General features: G+C 39.6%; 1 protein-coding gene across 5 annotated transcripts in view; it reads right to left on the reverse strand.

Annotated features, from left to right (window-relative positions):
• Window positions 1–20,367, reverse strand: part of Nf1 (neurofibromin 1) — a 268,446-nt gene that overhangs the window by 40,982 nt on the left and 207,097 nt on the right. For all 5 annotated transcript variants that reach the window (XM_041664518.1, XM_041664517.1, XM_041664515.1 and 2 more), the window contains 9 exons: window positions 15,670–16,102; window positions 14,565–14,905; window positions 10,787–10,989; window positions 4,530–4,723; window positions 3,631–3,771; window positions 2,675–2,954; window positions 2,015–2,229; window positions 445–506; window positions 194–308 (listed from right to left, as the gene is read on the reverse strand). In XM_041664518.1, coding sequence (XP_041520452.1) covers window positions 194–308; window positions 445–506; window positions 2,015–2,229; window positions 2,675–2,954; window positions 3,631–3,771; window positions 4,530–4,723; window positions 10,787–10,989; window positions 14,565–14,905; window positions 15,670–16,102 — 1,984 coding nt within the window. The remainder of the gene's footprint in view (window positions 1–193; window positions 309–444; window positions 507–2,014; window positions 2,230–2,674; window positions 2,955–3,630; window positions 3,772–4,529; window positions 4,724–10,786; window positions 10,990–14,564; window positions 14,906–15,669; window positions 16,103–20,367) is intronic.

Raw genomic sequence — 20,367 nt, forward strand, 5'->3', positions numbered from 1 at the left:
GCTGGGGTTAAAGGCCTTCGTCACCACATTGAACTTAAAGGTATTTTCTCCTGATAAGATTTCATCACTTCAAAGAATTACAATAAGGAAAAAATTGTTTCAAAATATATTATTTAAATTTTGATTGTTTTCAAAAACTGGAAGTTATAGTTTATAATTTGGGACAAATCTTTATGTAAAATAGAGTAAGTACCTTGCTAAGAATTCGGATAATCTGCTTTATCTGCCCGTGAGACACACGTTTGCTAATACAGCCAAACACCACAAGAGCTCTTGGCTGCAGGGATGGGTTGTACTGAAATGCAAATCTGAAATTACAAAGTCAAAGAACTTATAAAAATCTTTGTTTATGTACACAATAAATACAAGACTAACTAAATTATGCTGCAAGAGCTATTTTCAACAATACACATACTTTTACAGTTTGTTTAACTTAGGACACACCTTTGTGCTAGTTCTGTCCACTGATCCAGCCACTTGCATGTTGGAATATCTCTCATACATGCCTGAAAAACAGGATACTCTGTATGTTTATATATATATATATATACACACATACACACACACATAAACATATATATATATGTACACGAACGTTTCTAGAAATATTTATGTTCATCATGTCATTAAGTAATATTTATTATAAAAAACACATTCCAGGGACTGAAGAGATGGCTCAGCAGATAAGAGCACTTGATGTTCTTGAAGAGAATATAGGTTCTGTTCTCAGAATCCACAAAGTGGTTCATAACCATTCATAATTCCAGGTCTAGGGAATCGGATGTCCTCCTCTTGTGAACTCCTCTTCTTTTTTTTTTTTTTTTTAACAGAACTTGCCTCAAGTTTATTTGTAAAAACAGCATAAGGTCCTGAACATCTGCAAATACTGTGTAGGTGTTCACACCAGTCCATCTGTCTTCACACTGGCAGACTGCGACCTTTTTTATGGGGCCTTCACAGGGGCCTGGGCACCTTTGGGAGCCTGAGCTGCAGCTGAGGCCTCTGCCTTGGCTTGAACCTTGGGCTTTGTTTTTTGGAGCCTACGACCCCTGGCCATGTAGCTTCTAATCTTCTTCCCAAGCTTGGGGTGAGCAATTAAAGCCAGACGGGTGAGTTTGCGGGTGGGGCCCTTTGGCACCTTGGGCTTCACCACCTGGGGCTTCACCAGGGCCTTGATGGCCTCCGCACGTGCGCTCATGGCCTTTGCATTATTTGCCTGCATCTTTTTCAGGCCTTTCTTGTTGTGCTTCTTGGCAAAGCGCATGTTCCTCAGGAACTTGGGGTCAACCCCCTTGAGAGATTCGTATCTTTGTGACCGGGGTTTCTTGATGCCATTTCTGTGCCATTTCCGGGACTGGTTGTGTGTGGTGTGGTTCTTGGACTTGGCCATGGCTGGACGGTAATCGGTGGCTCCCGAAGCGCCTGCGACCGGAAGCGTGAACTCCTCTTCTGACCCTTGGGCACCACACGTGGTCCACAAACATACATGTAGGCAAAACATTTATACACATAAAGTAAAATAAATCTAATTTAAAAAATAAACACATTAGCCGGGCGGTGGTGGCGCACGCCTTTAATCCCAGCACTCGGGAGGCAGAGGCAGGCGGATCTCTGTGAGTTCGAGACCAGCCTGATTTACAAGAGCTAGTTCCAGGACAGGCTCCAAAGCCACAGAGAAACCCTGTCTTGAAAAACCAAAAAAGAAAAAAACCCCAAAAAACAAACAAAAAAACCCCACATTTTAAAGAAATACCTTAAGTTCTATGTTTAATATAGCAGAAAGAACCAGCATTTCCTCCGTATATCAGAAAATTATTTTTCAGACAAAGTATTACTATGTAGCTCTGGCTGGCCCAGAATTCCCCAATACACTCAGTTGGCTTGAAACTCACAGAAATCCACCTGCCTCTGTCTCCTGAATGCTAAGATTAAAGGTTTATGCCACTACACCCTACATATTACATATTTTAAATATGATTTTTAGTTTAGTTTCTTGTCATTTTCCCTTCTGTACCTCCATGATCTCCAATAAAGCCTCTGTGACTGTTTCCAGGGATGTCAAAGCAAAAGTCTCCCTCTCATAGGAGCCTGGGGAGAAAGATCGGTCCCGGTAACTGGAACGGAAGGCGATGACAGCAGCTGACTTAACTTTGCTAATGCCAAACAGTAAGTAAAATTTGGGTAATGAGAATTCTGTTAGACTGAGCCTTAAAACTTGCTTGGTCTCTTCTGTAAAAGAAACAGAAAATAATCAAAATTTTAATTCTAAAGTGTTATGTTTCATCTTGAATTCAAGAAAATATAAATATCATGTAGACATCACACAGCCATGCTGCCCGAGTCAAATCTCTAGATGTATTATATTAGCAGTTAAATAACATCCTGGCACCAGTAATGCAGCACTATCAATTACAACAAGCTTTTAGACTAAATGATAATTATGACTATCTGCATGAGACATAGAAAACTTTTATTATAGCTTGCCATGGCATGGAAATAATTTTTATTCTTTTCTTTGATAGAATTTCAAATTACTGCTTCTATGCCTGGTGAGATGATACAATCACAGTAATAAACCTACAACAGTCAGGTAAGGTAAAACTGAGTAAAGAACTAGTTAAAAACGAAAACAACAATAACAACAACAAAACCAGATTACCTTCTAGAAACTTACCACTAAAATGAAGTTGTGAACAAGTACACAGAGAGTGAATGATATTAATGACCAACCCATGTGTGGACGCTCGAAGGGACAACGGACCCGTGGCTACTAAGAACGTAACAACATGGAAGAGATAGGGCAGATGAGCTGCCACATCGAGGGAGTTGTTGAAGGACAGCATCAGCATGTAGCGGGCTAAAATAGCAATATCATCCCACATCAGATGTTGTTCTAAAGTTGGAGTTGGAGACAAGCAAGTCTTGTCTATTATTTTACACATCCGTCCAATAACCTGTAAAGAAGAACATGTTTTAAAAACACGAGACTAAAAGTTTCTTCATAAAAAAAGTTCAGGGGGTTGGAGAGAGCTCGAAGGTTAAAAGCACTGGCTGATCTTGCTGAGGACTTTGGTCTCCAGTACCCAAACAGCAACTAACAACCATCTGCATTTTCAGTTGCAGGGGATCTAACACCCTCTTCTGGCCTCTGCAGAAAATGAGCACACGTGGGACATACACGTCCACTCACACACACATAAAAGAAAAATAAATCTTAAAAAAATAAAAAAAAATTGATAAGATGGCTCAGCAGGCTAAGTTGCATGTTGGAATATCTCTCATACACGCCTGAAAAACAGGATACTCTATATGTTTACATGCACACACATATGTACATAAATTTTCTAGAAATAGTTAATGTTCATCATGTCATTAAGTGATATTTGTTATAAAAAAAAAAAAGCCAAACCTTGGGTTTGATCCTTGGGACCCATCAGGCGGAAGGAGAGAACTAACTCCTACAAGTTATCCTTTGACTTCTACATATAATAAGCCATAGAACACACACCCATACCCCCACTTTCTCTTAAATAAGTAAGTTTAACCTTAGCTAGTTACAAGACAAAACCTCTCAGGATGATAAACAGAAGTACTATGGCATAGTCCAAGAGGTACAGAAAAAGTGGTTACCTTACTTGACACCAATTTCACATTTCCAGAAGCCAAAGCCACAGCGGTATCTGCCATCACCTCAGCCTTGATAGACCCTAACCCTCCTGTAGCACTGGTTTTGATGAAACTGTCAAGCACAACATCCAACAGATCTGTGATCTGGCGAAACAAGGGAAAGTCTTGCTGTTTTCAAGCATACTAATGGCTTAATTTTCAATGAAGAAACACTCAAAGGAGTCCAAGAAGTAGAGACACCCTGTTTTCCTCCAGATTTTCAAAGTTCTAGTCTTAGAGACCTGTAAACTATCCAGGACAGCAGGAGGCTGCTCCCTGATTCCTTTAGACTAAGACCAGTGTTTAGAGTTTAAATATCTGTGCATGCCTATCTTCAGTCACTCAGAAAGTGCCTCTCTGCTCATCTAAGATAGTAATACACGAGCAATCTAATGACTTTAACCACATCACACAACCAGGAAATTGGCTCCATAGTCATTTAAAATCACTTAGACATTCACAGCATTGTTTAGTAAGGACTGCTTCTTTAAGTGATTATTCTAAGGAATAATATGCACTTCCTTTGTCAGATTAAGGAAAGTTGTATCATAGCTTATGCTCCAATTGTAAATGAAACCAAATGTTCTGAACAACAGCATTAAAAAGCATTTACTGAGATCTGTGGTGTATAGGGAATGGGGTACATATTTAAACACTATTTATGACTAATGACAATAGGTTTCTACAGTTAAACTCTATACAATTATATAACAAGGAGAGCTCTGAAATACATTACCTATTTGCAGGGTTGGGAATGTATCTGCATGCTTCTGAAGGACAGAATGTTATGCTCTGTATAATGTGGGCACTAAGAGTTAGTAGCACAAGGAGGTACTAGGTGAGTATCAGTGCAAATTCAGTACCTGCCCAAGGCTTCCCCATATTTTCGCTTGAATAGAAGGGTACATCTGCTTCTCATTTATAGTCATTGTTATTAGCTTATCAAGGATGGCAGTAACCCTTTGTCGTTTAGCATCATCATTATGTTTACAAAAACGAACTAGATTTGACAGCCATGGAGTCATATATTCCAAACAAAGGTGCTTCAATTCAATACCTGTGGAGAAAATACTGAATTAATACAGTCAATGAAAATTATAAAATTTTATTTTTTATGTGTTTGAGTATTTTGTGTACATGTATATCTGTGCACCACATGCTTGACTGGTACCCAATTACATGGGTGTTGGGAATCAGATCCATGTAGCACAAATTCTAATTGTTCTTAATAATAAAAACCCAGAGTCAGATATTAGGAGGTGAAAGCTGAGAGATCAAAGAAGCAGCGTAGCAAGTCACTAGGAAAGACCTTTTACCTCTTCCGAATTTTCAGACCAAAGGGGCAATCCTGTCCTAAGACTGCACCTCAGACTATATCTTCGGACTGCATCTGTATCCACCAAACCTAAGACTGCACTGAGCCTTATATTCCTCTCTCCCCTCAGCCATGTCACTCCTGTCTCCACCACCCTAGTGCTGGGATTAAAGGCCTATGATCCCAAGTGCTGGGATCACCTTTGTGTGAGCTATTTCTTGATGGAGAAACCTTGTTAGCCAATTATCTTTAAGAGGTGGATCCCAGGTAAGGTGCATCTTTCTGGAGCCTGAGAGAAAACTGGGGCATGAGCCAGGTGCTCGCTGTCTGTGTGATTCTCGCTGGGGCACAGCTGAGCTTGGACTTCTTGTTTCTGTTTTATGAGTTTTCCCCTTATAATAAATAAAAATATAATTGTTTTATCCTTTAACTAGCCCGGTTATTTCCTGAAATGAGCTAATTTCTACAGTTGGCACCCAACGTGGGGCAAGCTGTGGTCAGGCTCCATGCTGTTCATTTTGGGTATAAAATTCCCGGCCCTGAGTAATCACTACTGGCTGACTTCGGGGTCTGAGGTGGGTGGAGAGATGCAGGAGGCCAAGGCAGAAAAAGGCCGAGGAATTCGTGCCCCGTGCTGCCACTGCCACCACAGGCAACATACCCTCTGTCCCCAACAGGAGGTGCTCGCCTCCCTCCACCGACTGTCTCATGTGGCTGCCAAACAGCTCCCCTGGGAAGCACAGAATCTGTGATTTACACTAAACGACTGTTTTAATTTAAACATCTTTCAGTATTTGACACCCAAATCAGATTCAAATCAGCCACATGACTACAAGTGCACAGCGACACCTACTGGCTTGTAGCGGTTATTGCACCTACTCCAGCTAACTCAACCACAGGTTAAGATTTAAAATAAAAAAATATAAATTATAAATTTATAATTTAAAAGTAAAAATGACAATCTAAGAATCCAAAAATTCACTAGCTTTTTTAGTTATACTATGTACAATGTCATGCAAGGTTTATATGATTTCCCTCCTATCATATTTGATTCTGGGGATTAGTTTTGTCCTCCATATTTTCTCCTTAAAAACATGGTTTGATAATAGGCCCCAAATGAGGCACTTTTAGAAATAATACAGTCTTTACAGACTGACACTGATCAATTAAAAGAAAAATTCAAAACTCTGAAAAAGAATACAAACAATTTGACTAACAAAACCCAGTCAAATGAGGAACCTTTTATCTGTAGTAGTCAAGCTTGTACTTATGTTAGGTTTTCTAGATATATAAAAATATATTTCAGTTATATAGGTATTCTTCAAATCTTTCATAGACCTTCAAAATATGACATTTAAATGTTTTAATAACTTAGGACTTTTTATGGACAATGAGATACATCTGCTCCTGGCAACACCAATTACTTCATGAGGAAAATGGGCATCGAAGAGGCTCCTTATGGAGTTTGCTAGCCATTTGGGCAAGAAACTGCTCTTGCCTGGACTGCTTGATAAACTGAACATACAGGACCCACAGAGAGATGACTGCTAAACTTGCCTAAAGGTGAGACGATCCTTCAGGATTCCTGCTTCATGAAAGACTCTGCTAGACATTCTGCAGGACACAGAAGAAAGTGACTGACAAACTGCCAATATAGGTGGAACTGTCTTTAAAATTTCCTGCTTCATAGAAAAGTCTGCTGGATACTATGGGCCTGTAGGCTAAAGATGGATGCCCCAACGGTATACAAAAGAACTTTGGGTGACTGTCCAGGTAGCAAGATATCTCTGTCTATTCTAGAGTTTTGGAAGTTGCTTAAAATGCTCTTCCTGTTTACTTAGGTAATATTATATCCTTCTGGAGTCTTTGATAGAGTTAAAGAATTGATAGTAATAATTATAGTTTTCCTTATTTATAAAAGATAAAGTAGATATAAATATTATAACTATAATTCTTGCTTAATACCTGTTTTGTTATATATAATTTTACTATGTTAAAGTTAAAGCCTTCCTTTTTGTTTAAACAGAAAAGGGGAAATGGTGGAGGTCCTTCTGTCTATGGTTTTATTGGTTAATAAATAAAGAAACTGGCTTGGCTTATAGCAAGGTAAAAGGAAGGCAGAGTCAGGGAGAGGCCATGATCTACTGCCAGGGACAGACGTGCTGAAACTTTGCTGGTAGACCACAACCTTTTGGTGATACACAGATTAATAAAAATGGGTTAAATTAATATGTAAGAGTTAGCCAAAAAAAAAAAAAAGAGCTAGAAATAATGGGCCAAGCAGTGATTTAATGAATAGTTTCTGTTCAATTATTTCGGGGCTAAGTGGCCAGGAACCAACAAGTGGCCCTTCCTCCAACAATTTCTTTTAGACTGGATCAATTTTGTGTAGCTCAGGGTGGCCTTGAACTAACAGAGATCCATCTGCCTCTGTCTTCCAAGTCCTGGGATTAAAAATGTGTGCCACCACTCCCTGGCCTCTAGTGGCTTAGTTCTGCACTCTGCTCTTCAGGCAAGTTTTATTTGTATTTATTTATACAGACCCAGGACCTCTGGAAGAGCAGCTAGTATTTATAACTGCTGCCCCACCTCTCCAGTCACAGCAATGATTTTACCATGAAGAAATAGAGGGGAGGCTGAAAGCAAAGAATGTTAACTTGAATTAGGCCTGGACATTTAGATAGGAGGTAGAGATACTAAGCTTTGAAAAAATATTTTTTTTCCTTGTTTGGTTTTTTTGAGACAAGGCCTGTATAGCCTTGGCTGTCCTGAAACTCACTCTGTAGACCAGGATGGCCTTGAACTCAAAAGCTCTGCTTGCCTCTGTTTTTGGAGTGCTGGGATTAAAGGTGTGTGTCAACACCGCCCACTGAAGAAATAATTTTAAAAGTCAGTAAACCAAACCAGAAGTAGTGGTCCACACCAAGCCTGATTTACAGAGTGAGTTCCATGATAGCCAAGGCAACAGAGAAACTTGTCTCAAAACAAAACAAAACAACAACAAAACAAACAAACAAACAAAAAACTGTACTGAAACATATTCTAACCTTTAAATTTTGTTGTTGTTTTGTTTTAGATAGGGTTTCTCTACATAGCCCTGGCTGTCCTCAAACTCATAGAGTTCCACATGCCTTTGCCTCCTTAGTGCTGGAATTAAAAGTATACACTGCCATGCATGGCCATTCTATCTAACATTTTTAAGTATATAGTTTGGTGGCATAAAGTACACTCAAATTGTTACGTGACTACCACTACCACCCATTCTTTAAACTTCTTATTTATTTATTTATTTATTTATTTGAGAGGTTTCTCAGTAGCTATGGAGCCATTTCTGGAACTTGTTCTGCAGACCAGGCTGGCCTCAAACCCACAGAGATCCACCTGCCTCTGCCTCCTGAGTGCTGGGATTAAAGGTGTGTGCCACCACCTTCACTTTTCCAAACTGAAACTTTGGATCCAATCACTTTTAATGGCATCATATTTTCTATATTAAAGAGAACCAGCACCTTAATTTGTTTGCTTGTTTGATTTTCCAACTCTTTTTTTCTATTAAGTAGCTTTAATAAATTGGAAAGTAGGCAAAATGAATACGTGACAATGGAGGTCATAAAAGGTCACTTTGGTGAGGGGTAGTATTGAGAGAGGCTTCTGGACACTAGAAATATTGTGGGCTCTGATTTAGAAGACACTGTCAAAGCTCACCTACTCACTTAATACCCGCACACTTTACTATAACAAGATAGACCTTAGTTTTAAAACATCAACATAAAAACAGTATGCCTCACACATCTCACCATTAACTCTTTTTAAAAGTGTGGGGGGGGGGCAGAGCCCTGGGGAGGTCAGAGGATAACTTTGTGGGGTTGGCTTCCCCTTTTCACCTTTACATGGGCTCTGGGGATTGAACTCAGATTGCCAGGCTTTGTGGCAAGTACCTTTACCCACTGAGTTTACCTTGCTGGCTCCTGAAGATGTGAATATTCTTGTTGTTTTTTTTTTTTTTGTTTGTTTTTCGAGACAGGGTTTCTCTGTGGCTTTGGAGCCTGTCCTGGAATTAGCTCTGTAGACCAGGCTGGTCTCAAACTCACAGAGATCCGCCTGCCTCTGCCTCCCGAGTGCTGGGATTAAAGGCATGCGCCACCATCGCCCGGCAAGATGTGAATATTCTTAAGGGTCTAATCTACTTAAAAGTCTTTCTAGAAAAATCACCCTTGTTTCAATGCTATTGACCATCAGGATTTAATCTTTAAAAGTATTTTTCAATCTGATACCTAATCGTCATTTCACAATACTTTTAATATGCATTTTTTAAGTAACAAACTTAAAAATTCTTTTCTTAGTATGATGGACATGGTTCTGTGACTCACAAACCGACAGAGCTCTTCTCAACTAAGGACACTCAGCTTTCCACAGTCTCTCCAAAGTCATCTCCAGCTCTAGTTTGGGCATTCATTGTTTGTTTTCTTTTTTTGTATTTGTACTCTTTGTGTATTCCAAAGTCTCATGAAGTGTTTGTTTTACCTATTCCACTTTCATAAAAGCAACTAAGTGCCCACTTCTTTTATTAACACTTCTAGATTTATATTCAATTCTTAAATATAACCAGAACTTACTCTGGTATCTGTTGTGTAAATAGCCTAACTTAGCTCATTTCCTAAACCGATGGTTTCATCTTCCCAAGCAGGTTGTGAAGTTTCAACTGTCTGCTTCTCTTAAGTGGATCGATCTGTCTGCTGATTTGTGAACATCCATGTTTTGATACCGTGTCATTATAATGTGTACAGATGTAAAGACATCTATAACATTTGTACTTCCTTTTTCAACATTTTCTCAGCTATTCATTTTCACAAGAATTTAAAATCATTTGAAAATTTGAAATTCCATAGCTACTTTGATGGGGTTAGATTAACTCTGAAATGATTTCACAAGAGCTGTTTATACAGGAACACAGCATGCCTGCTCACACACTCAAATATCTTCAGACATTTAGTTATTAATAAAGCTTTGCACTTTTCTTCTTTTGCCAAACGTATACAAGTTCTTATCAGAGTTACACTCCTACATCTTTTGCTTGATTAAAAAAAAAACCCCAAACAAAAAAAACAGAGCAAAACATATCTGGCATAATCTTAATGATTTGTGAAAAGCATTTAAAAACCTAATACTAAAATATTAAGAAATGTGTTTGAATGGAGAATGCAGGGAAAAAAGCTTTTTGTGTTATAGGGCGAACAGAGAAGGAAATGTTGGGAATAGAGTCAGGAGAAGAACATCATCTATGCTACTACAGGGTGTGAAGGTGGACAGATAAAAAGAATAGGTAGTAAATGAATGGGACTTATTAAAACAAACTTGGGACTGATGTCGGATCTAGCATCATCTACTGTGACATTCTTTATGAAACACAAATGTCCAATAAAAACCACAGTTCAAAGTCAGCTATAGAAAAGAAAAGTAACTATTTCCTTAATAATCAAGGAGATGTGTTCAATTTCTGTCTATAAGAAGAAACACTAAAGTTTATGTAGTGGAAATAAAGAAGGAAATCCTTGAAGCGCAGGGAAGAGGACCCCCCTGCTCCCTGAACTTCCTGACAGAGTTCTGACAGGCTTCTCTGTACATCACACTAAGATTTTCTTTCAGAATTCCTTTAGTTACAGGGTACCCACACCAAAGGGGGGGAGGAGGAAAGTTTTTAAAAAGCACAAATAAAGTAAGTGAAAGACCACTGGTAAATTTCCAAACAAAAAAAGTTCTTTGAATTTCTTAGAATCATTTTGAGCATTAAAGAAAATCATTACTTACTAGATTTGCTAAATCCAGAAATACACTCTTCCAAAAACTCTAAGGTGAGGTGTGGCTCATTGGCTGCAAGCGTCTTACTGATTGAGACAATAAAGAGGGTGTTGTTGGCAGGGATGCATAACCCTGATGTCTCTAGTAACTGGCCCTCAATTTTTAAATTAAAGGTACAAGTTAAGGCACACAGAAGATTATAGGCAGCAGACCTAAGAGAAAATGCAAAGGAGATTGTTTTAAATTTCTTTTGTAATTTTATTTTTCCCACAACATACAACTCAAGATTGTATTATAAAGCACAGTTAATTCTTTTTCAGTGTTACGATTGACTAGAGACAGAATATAGAGTAAGCCCCAAACAAGAGATTCATGAAATTGATACCACAAGAGCCCACAAGGCTCCTAAGACAGGCAGGTGTAGTAGGCCTTTCTAGAAAATTTCACAGGAGCATAAACCAGCAAAGATTTAGGGACTGGGTGAATCAACAGGAACAAATGACAAAATAAAGGCATGCCGTGTTTTCAGTGAGGTCAAAACTCTGCGGGTGGTTACTCTCTGGTAGGCCCAGTGAAATAGAGACTAAGAGAGAAAGAGGCCTGGTGGCACATGCCTTTCATCCTGGCACTCAGAAGGCAAAGGAGGTAGATCTCTTACGAGTTTGAGGCCAGCCTGATCTACAGAGGGAGTTCCAGGCCAGTCAGGGCTACATAATGAGATCCCTTCATTTTTTAAGAGGAGGCATTTAATCAGATTATAATGTTAGGTGTTCAAGTAAGGATATCCCCAAAATGTCTGGGTATCCTACAATTTTCACTGCAAACTAGTAGTTAAAATCAAAGTTAAAAAAATGTAGCTACACATTCTGCTCTGTGACCTCATTCTATTATATAAAACCATTGAAACCAATCATACGTTACCTATGGTCTGTTAGAACAAAAAAATAAGTTACAAATATATACAAACATATTTAAGCAAATCAGAAGTTTAAAGAACTTCAGTGGTACAGTGCTTTCCTTACATGTGGGAGGCCCCGGTTTGATATCTAACATCCCAAAATAATGCCCCCACTCCCAATTCCATCCCATTCCACTCCATCCCACACCGCCTTATCCCATACCAAATAATAAGCTCAAGTTTAAAACACACACACGCACCAAAACAAAACAAAAACCTGTTGGGTTATTCAGTAAATTTCAGATTTTCATTACCTCTGAATTTTTGCCATGTTGAAACAGAGGAAAAAGTCATGGAAATTTGTTTGTCTAAGTGTTTTTTTCTTCTGGTATGATATGCTTTACCAACAACTGAAAGCTATCTGCTTGCTTTGTCACTAGAAAATAGTACAGTTTCACTCAAACTAATAATAGTGAGATAGCCATTAGCATTATTTAACAAAGATGTCACAGGGCAAGGCATACGGCACAGGTCTGTAATCCTAGAATTTAGCAGTCCAAGGTGGGAGGATTGTAAATTCCAGGCTAGAAAGACCCTGTCCCTAAAACCAGAAAACCTGATTTATAAATAATAATAATAAAAAAAACTGCTTGGAATTGAGAACAAAGACAGTTTCATAGCTCAATTTTCCTAAAATGAGAACACTAATGTCAATACTCGTGAATTTATCTTCCACTAACTAGTAGAAACTTAAAGTCATACTATGTTAATGTTATTTTACATTATTTAAAAACTATAAAAAATGGCTCCTGGGGCTGGAGATATGGGTCAGCTGTTCTTCCAGAGGACCTGGGATCAATTCCCAGCACCTACACAGCAGCTCACAACTGTCTGTAACTCCAGTTCCAGGGGATCCGACACCCTCATACAGACACACATGCAGGCAAAACATCAATGCACATAAAAATAAAATAAATCATTAAAAAAAAAAAACCATCTGGGCTCCTGTAACTTGGACTATGTGTCAGAGAGCCTTCCGGGAAAAGGGAAGTCAAGCACATATAAAATTTAGTGAGCCTTTTTGGGGGATTCCATGAAGCCTATATAAGTAAAGAAATTCTGTTGATTATTGATCTTGAGATCACTCCCCTACCCCAAGACAGGGTCTCACAATGTAGTCCTGGCTGAACCAGAGTTTGCTATGTAGACTAGTCTGGCCTAGAACTCACAGAGATGTATCTGTGTGTGCTTCCTGCATGCAAGTGTGAAAGTATATGCTATACATCTGACTTAAAATTTTTTTAATTACATTTATTTATTTGTGTGTGTCTGCATATATGTAGACACAAACAAGCCAGAACACATACAAGAATGTCAAAAGTCAGTCTTCCACAATGTTAGTCAAACACTTCTTTACCATGGAGTCATCATGCTGGACATATATCTTTTCTTTTAAATAAAGGAAAAATTGAAAGCCTAAAAGGCCTACTATGAAACCTAAGCTATGACATATATATCCTAAGAAAGAGTTCCTAAGTCTAGTATCTCTTACCTCAAATGATCATGATCAGATGTGTTTTCTGGGTTTGAAATATTTACATAGATTTTGCAGTTAATTAAAAACTCTGAGATAGGCTGGGTGTGGTGGCAAGTGACTTTAATCCCAGCAAGTTCTAGACCAGCCAGAGCTATAGACTGAGAGCCCATCTTAATAAAAAATGTCATGTTATAAATCTGGACAAAATACACAAGACGCTTCAGATTTTGGATTTTAGATTAGGAATGTTCCATCTCCATTAGTAAAAATCTTGACATTCCCAAGATATCTAAGATAAAGAACCAGCTAAACAAGAAAAGGAGAGGGAAGAAAAAGGAAATGGGGAACCAAGGAGAGACAAGAAGGGATGGGGAAAAATACTATTCTCTAAACACAAACTGTTCATTAGTGTTGTACTATCCGACCACAAACACTATTTATCAAATCTTTACAGGTGCAGTAGGAAGGCACGTTACTGTTACCAAAAAGGAGAGTTCAGGCATGAGAAGTGAAAATAGTATCTCCACACCAAAGCCAAATCTGCTGGCTCTACAGGCTGACACAGCAGATCACAATGTCCAAACAGAACCAATTAGATTGTGCTCAGAGAAATGAAAATGAGGGAGGAAGGGGAAGATGGGGAGGGAAGGAAATTTTTTTTTTTTTTTTTGGTTTTTCTCTGCAGCTTTGGAGCCTGTCCTGGAACTAGCTCTGTAGACCAGGCTGGTCTCGAACTCACAGAGATCCACCTGCCTCTGCCTCCCGAATGCTGGGATTAAAGGCGTGCGCCACCATCGCCCGGCTAGAAAGAATCTTTTTAAAAACAGTTCTGAAACTGTTGCTTAGGGCTGATGGTTGAAACCTTGAGCTACACTGGGTTCTACCACAGCTGCCCTCCTGGGTTCAGTTGTTGTTCCTTCATGGGATCCACATCTGAATCTCTAAGACAATGTTTAGGTGCCTCATTCACCAAGTCTCAGCAGTGTTTGCTTCAGCCCCTCAGTTATACATTGTCTTCTACTTGGCCACAGGTCATCTGGAGGGCAATTTAGGGCCACAGCAGTGACATACTGTGTGTGTATTTTACTGGGATGCTTTCCAGTGGATGACATCCTTTTTGTCATGTTGCTTCTGCCACTGAGGCAAAGGAGACCAACATACGATTTCTTTAGAGAATCTTACTAAAGTGAAATAGGTAGACAGTAGTAATGCATTTGGGTCACTAAACTTTAGGCCTTCCTCCTCTAAACAATGATACTCTCAGTGAATAGTGATACACTATTTAACCTGAAGTGAACTTAAAAGATAATTAAAAAAGAAAAGAGGGGGAAGTGAGGGAGAGAAATACCTACCGTAGACTAGGGTCTGAACTGCCTAAATTAAGTAATGCAATATTAAGCAGTGTCCCAGGAACATCTTTTGGTCGAATCTTGGTATGCTGGGGGATGGAGTCAGGCTGTGACAGCTCCCAGCGGGTCCTGATATGAATGATAGACTGGACAATGGCTTCACACTCCTGATGCATGAAGGTAAGTGGTGTGCCTTGGTTTGCAATGGTTAAGGTGAACTGGTTCTCATCCACGAGGCAGATCTCTTCAATTTCAGAAGCATAGTAGATGTCATTTAAAAAGACGGATTGCCCCAATACTTTTGTTCTCTCTGCTGAGGTTACTTGAACAGCAGTAGAACCAACCTGAAAAATGGTAGTGAGGAAGAGGAGAATTAAATTCCATTATATAGAATTCTCATAAGGCTCAAAGCCAACTCCCCCAAGCACCCCCACATGATGTTTGCCATTTAAATGTTACTATTATATATTCATATATAATATATTATATATTATAGTACCATTAGATATTCAAATTACTTAACAATTACTTATAAATATACTCAAAAGAAACTGACACCATCAGAAAAGAATTATTCTATAAAAAAGGCCAAGCATTCCATAAACAGGTGATAGAAGGGGTCAAACTCACTACTCTGAAAAAACATGAACTGATTAAGAGAACTATCAGTAGGTCCTTTCCACTCTGCACACTTGACTGCTGGGCAGAGTCACAGAGAGGAACTACAGCATTCTTCTGCCTCTAGTCTGACCTTCTGTGCCTTGAAAGTTAATCTATTTTATTTGTATGAGTGTTTGACTGCATACGTATCTGTGCGTCACATGTGTCTGGCGCCCTCAGGAACTGAAGCTACAGACGGTTATGAGCCACTTTGTGGGTGCTGGGAATTGAACCCTAGACCTCTGGACACCAGCCCCCATAAGTGTCTTTTAAGTGCATACTTTTCACACCTTTTGCAGGACCACAAGAAAGACAGAAAACTTGGTCTTTCAACATCTGGATATAACTGATATTGGATATGCAACTACAGTAATACTTGTAGAGGTCAGACTATAAACTAATTGGTCAGGAAAGGCACCAAATCATTCAAAAACAGATGGGAAGTTACCTTAATAGAGACTTTGGTGTCTTTGTGAGCTAGCTTGAGAGCATTGTGGAACACCTTTAGGTCCTCTTCCAGAGCCAAGGTGGCAGCAGGGAGTTTCTGTTGCTCATGCTCTATGTGCTCAGCCAGCTTCCCGGGGCAGTCTATAAAAATAAGCCGTTTGCTGCCCTTCAGGCCAGTCAGCAGCCGCTCGTGGTACTTGGTGTACTCCCTGACCCAGGAGTTACAGTTATAGATATAGACTGCAGACACATTGTCATAAGCGAAGCCAGGAAAAACAACAAACCACTTAGAGAGGAAGTCTGTTTTAAAACGATTGCTAGGTCCAGTATGGGTAAGGTCCACTACAATTTCATATGGCTTTGCATAATATGGCTTTAAAGTCAGCAAGACATGGTATATCAGCAAATCACCATTGATTTGGCCAGTTTTGAACCTAAGGAAGGCAACAAAAAGGATAAACATTGTTAAGATTTCTGAATATATGGAATATAAATCTCTTTTCTTTTGTTTCACTTTTATTAATTATGCATGCATGCATGTATGAGCACATGCATGCATGTGGAGGCCAGAAGACTGTAGTGATATTTTATTTGTAATCTAACAAGTAAAGCTTGCCTGAAGATCAGAGTGCAGAGCTATGAGTCAGCCAGAGAAGCTAGGCAGTTGTGGCACACACCTTTAATCCTAGTTCTCAATAGACAGAGGTAGACGGATTTCTGTGAGTTCAAGGCCACTCAGGGCCTTGAATGTGTCTAAAAGAGAAACAGAGCTCAAAGGTGATCCCAGCACCTGGGATCATAGGCCTTTAATCCCAGCACTAGGGATATGGAGATAGGAGGGATATGGCTTGGCAGAGATAGGAATACAAAATGGGAGGAAACAGGAGCTCAGATGCAGTCCGAGATTCAGTTTGAGATGCAATCTGATGCAGTCTGAGGATTCAGGCTGAGGATTTGTGGAGGCAGATGCAGTCTGAGGTTTTGTAGAGACAGGATAATCCCTTTGGTCTGAGCATTGGTAAAGGTAAGAACTCTCTAGTGGCTAGCTGGCTGCTTGCTTCTCTGATCCTTCAGTTTTCACCCGATAGCTGACTTCGAGTTTTTATTCTTAAGAACAATTAGACACCTGTGGAGGTCAGAGTCGGTTCCCCTCTCTCTACCATGTATGTTCTGGAAATTGCACTCTGGTTGTCAGGCTTGCAATGAAAACATCTTTACCTGCTGAGCCATCTCGCGGGCCCCTTTTAAAAATTTTATGATTAATTTTCTTGTATTTTTGGTTGTGAGGCTAGCCTTTCACAGCTGAGCCATCTCTCTGGCCTGATTAATTTTTTAAAGAGGACAATGATATAAAACAATTATTCGAAGTGTAGATTTATGCTTATATTTCTTAGATAGTGTGGTCAATAAGGCTAAAGAGAGAAGGAACAAACTGCCTTAAGAATTTTGAAAATAACAACAAATCTGCCCACCAAGAAAGAAGGAAGACAGCGGACAGGGAGAAGGCACCTGGGTGCATCGTATTTCTCAGAGAAGCCGCTGGCTGAAAAAGGTGCCCAGAAGTTTTAGTCAGCCCATTTATCTGACCTTGAACACCAAGACTCAAGTCAGGACAGTAAAGTCAAGAGGTCCAATTCACAGGTTAGTTTAGATTGTCTGGGTTGGAGAGCCTTCCCCCGTGTTTGTAATTAAGAAAATATACAGTCCTGGGAATTGTTAACTCATCTTAGGATATGATGGAAAAGCATGCCTCAAAACCTGAGAGGAGTTGAGAAATGAAAAGACGGTCTGGGGTCTTGGCCATAATCTGAGTCATAGATAAAAATCTCTCCTATGGTTAGGTTTTCCCCCAGACTGTGTAAGCTAGTAAGTTCCATGGTTTGATAAAACCACATTAGGTCATATACCACGTCCACTTGGCTTGGGTTATGGAAAACTGGCTGGGGCAGTGAGGGAATGAATAAAGGACTGACACAGATGCACGTACAGAAAAGCTGGGATCAGGTGGGCTATGCATGCTCTGATGGACTTACACCAACGACAGAAACAACCCAGAATTCTCAGGAAGTTTATTAGGTACAGCCTAGGTTAATCAGTCTTGGTAGGAGGCCTCTGTAGGTGAGCAGTCTTGGGCTTTACAGATCAGGGAGAAGAGAGAGGCAGTTGCTAGTTTTGGCACACACTGGCCAATTATTGGTAAATACTTATTTTTGCATACACTGCCAACATCCTCAGGGACCAGAGGAAGGCTTTACATCCTTCTGAGCTTTAACACGGGTCTATGTGTGTAGGGAGGGGAGTGGGGGAGAGGAGAGGCTTTGCCATTCACATGGATTCAAACAACATTACTCATTCACTTAGGACTTCATTTGGTCACTACATATTCACTCGGGGCTTCCTTGGTGTCCCACAGTCATACATTGCTTAGGACTGAAAGAACATTAATCAACACAAGTAGGCACAGAAAGGAAGCTCTGAAGAATGTGGTGCTTGACTCTAATCCAAACACCTATATTAACTCAGGCCTACTGTTCTCATGTCTTGATTGTCTCTGAGACATGATAAATATCTTTGTGTAAGAAATTTTAATACTGTTGTGAAAGAATAAAATGACAAGTTGAAATATTTTTAAGATGAAAGGAATATTTTAAGATAGTAAAAGAAAAAGAAAATACACAAGTTGGGCATTCCTACTCTGAAAGAAACTTTGAGTGGCTCAGGATGCCAGGATAGGAAACACAAACCTGAAACTCTTAGATACACTAACAGTGTAAGTCTGCTTCAGTTACACATGCAGGAGGTATATATGAAACAAATGAGTTCTGTGTTTTGTATTCACCACCGTCCATTCAAAACTTCATTGTATGTATATGTAAACATAAATGTTGCAAAATCCAAAGGAAAACTAAAACTGCACACCTGTCTGGACATAAGCAGTTTGGACAAGGGATGTTCAGCCTGCATGTATGTCCTACATTACTCACTAGACGGACAACAGAGAGGAAAAAAAGCAAGAAGTTTAAAAGGAGGAGAGACCAACATGAATTGGCGAGCTGAGTGAAAGCCATGTAGATACACTGAAGATTCAGTGGTGGAATCTGGGAGAAGGAAGTCTGAATTCAACAAGAAAAGCCAGGGATTGATGAGAGGTAGCTACGTTGTACTACAGCATTAGGTCTACACAGCTAAGTTCTGAGAGATGCAGGTGGGTAATAAGTGATGCTAAAACTATGAAGGCCATCAAAGGCTCAGTCTTTGTCTGGGCATTGTGCATTTCTCAAGTTATGTTTTGTGGATGTTCAGTGTCAGAGCCAGCTGTCCAGCTTGCTAAATAAAAATAAAATGGCTGATCCCAGCATAGGCCTACTAAACATGAATATACATAGGGAGCGTGGCATTTTTGTTGTTTTAAACAACTTTCCCATCTTACATAAGTATTGTGGAATCACTATGGGCAACTTTTTCAACTTTTAGTAAGAAACAAGGAGGCTGGGTTTTGCTCAGTTAGTAGAGTACTTGCCTAGTGAATATATGAAGGCTTGGGTTCAATCGTTGGCATTTGCATGTATGCTACAAGCCTGCAACCCTAGCACATTGGGAGGAAGGGAGGATGATCATAAAGGCAAGGTCATCCTCAGCTACATAGTGAACTCTAGGCCAGCTTTGATTACATGAGAACCTGTTTCAGAAAACAAATCAACAAAAAATCTTCAAAGTCATCACGGGCAACTGTAGTGATAATTATTTTAATAAATAAAGCTTGCCTGAGGATCAGAATGCAAAGCTAAGCCACTAGAGGCCAAGGAGTGGTAGATATGGCTGGGCAGAGAGAGGAATATAAAGGGAAGAGACAGGAACTCACTAGAATGTGGAGACTGAGGTTTGGTGGAGACACACAATACAGTCTAGGCAGTCTGAGGATGGCCCTTTCAGTCTGAGCATTGGTAGAGGTAAAGGTCTCGCTAGAGGCTGACTGCTCTGCTTCTCTGATCTTCAGCTTTAACCCTTATATCTGACTCTGGGTTTTCAATAGTCATGCTACAGGCAACTTAATGAAACTCTAACTCAAAATAAAAAGGAGAGGAAGTCAGAGGGCTGGCCCAGTAGGTAAAGATGCTTACCATGCAAACCTGGTGACCTCAGAACCAAATAAAGGTAAAAGGAGGGAGGTGATTCCATGTACTTGTCCCCTGATCTCTACAGTCATGCCATGGCACACACATGCAGTCTCTCCCATGTCCAGACTCAATGTCAAGTACATATATACATAGTAACAATAAATAAAAAATGTAAAATAAACAAAGAGGGTTAGGGATAGAACTTTGCTATAAATTCTGTCTGGGGGCCTGAGAGATGGCTCAGCGGTTAAGAGCATTGCCTGCTCTTACAGAGGTCCTGAGTTCAATTCCTGGCAACCACATGGTGGCTCACAACCATCTGGAATGAGGTCTGGTGCCCTCTTCTGGCCTGCAGACATACACACAGACAGAATATTGTATACTAAATAAATATTTTAAAAAAATGCCTGTCTGGCAGGCAAAAGATACTGAAATCAGTCCCTAGCAACACTCATAAATATAATTAAAATTTTAAATTATGTAAATTCAAAGTTTTTTGTTTGTTTTTTAAAAAATGAGGACATGGACAATTAGTTCAGTTCATTAGTGTGGTGCTCATTAAAAAAAGAGGGATATGATTA

This window comes from Microtus oregoni, unplaced genomic scaffold (assembly GCF_018167655.1).
Source record: "Microtus oregoni isolate MIOR12 unplaced genomic scaffold, Mior012 000015F_ref0000493, whole genome shotgun sequence".
NCBI lineage: Eukaryota > Metazoa > Chordata > Mammalia > Rodentia > Cricetidae > Microtus > Microtus oregoni.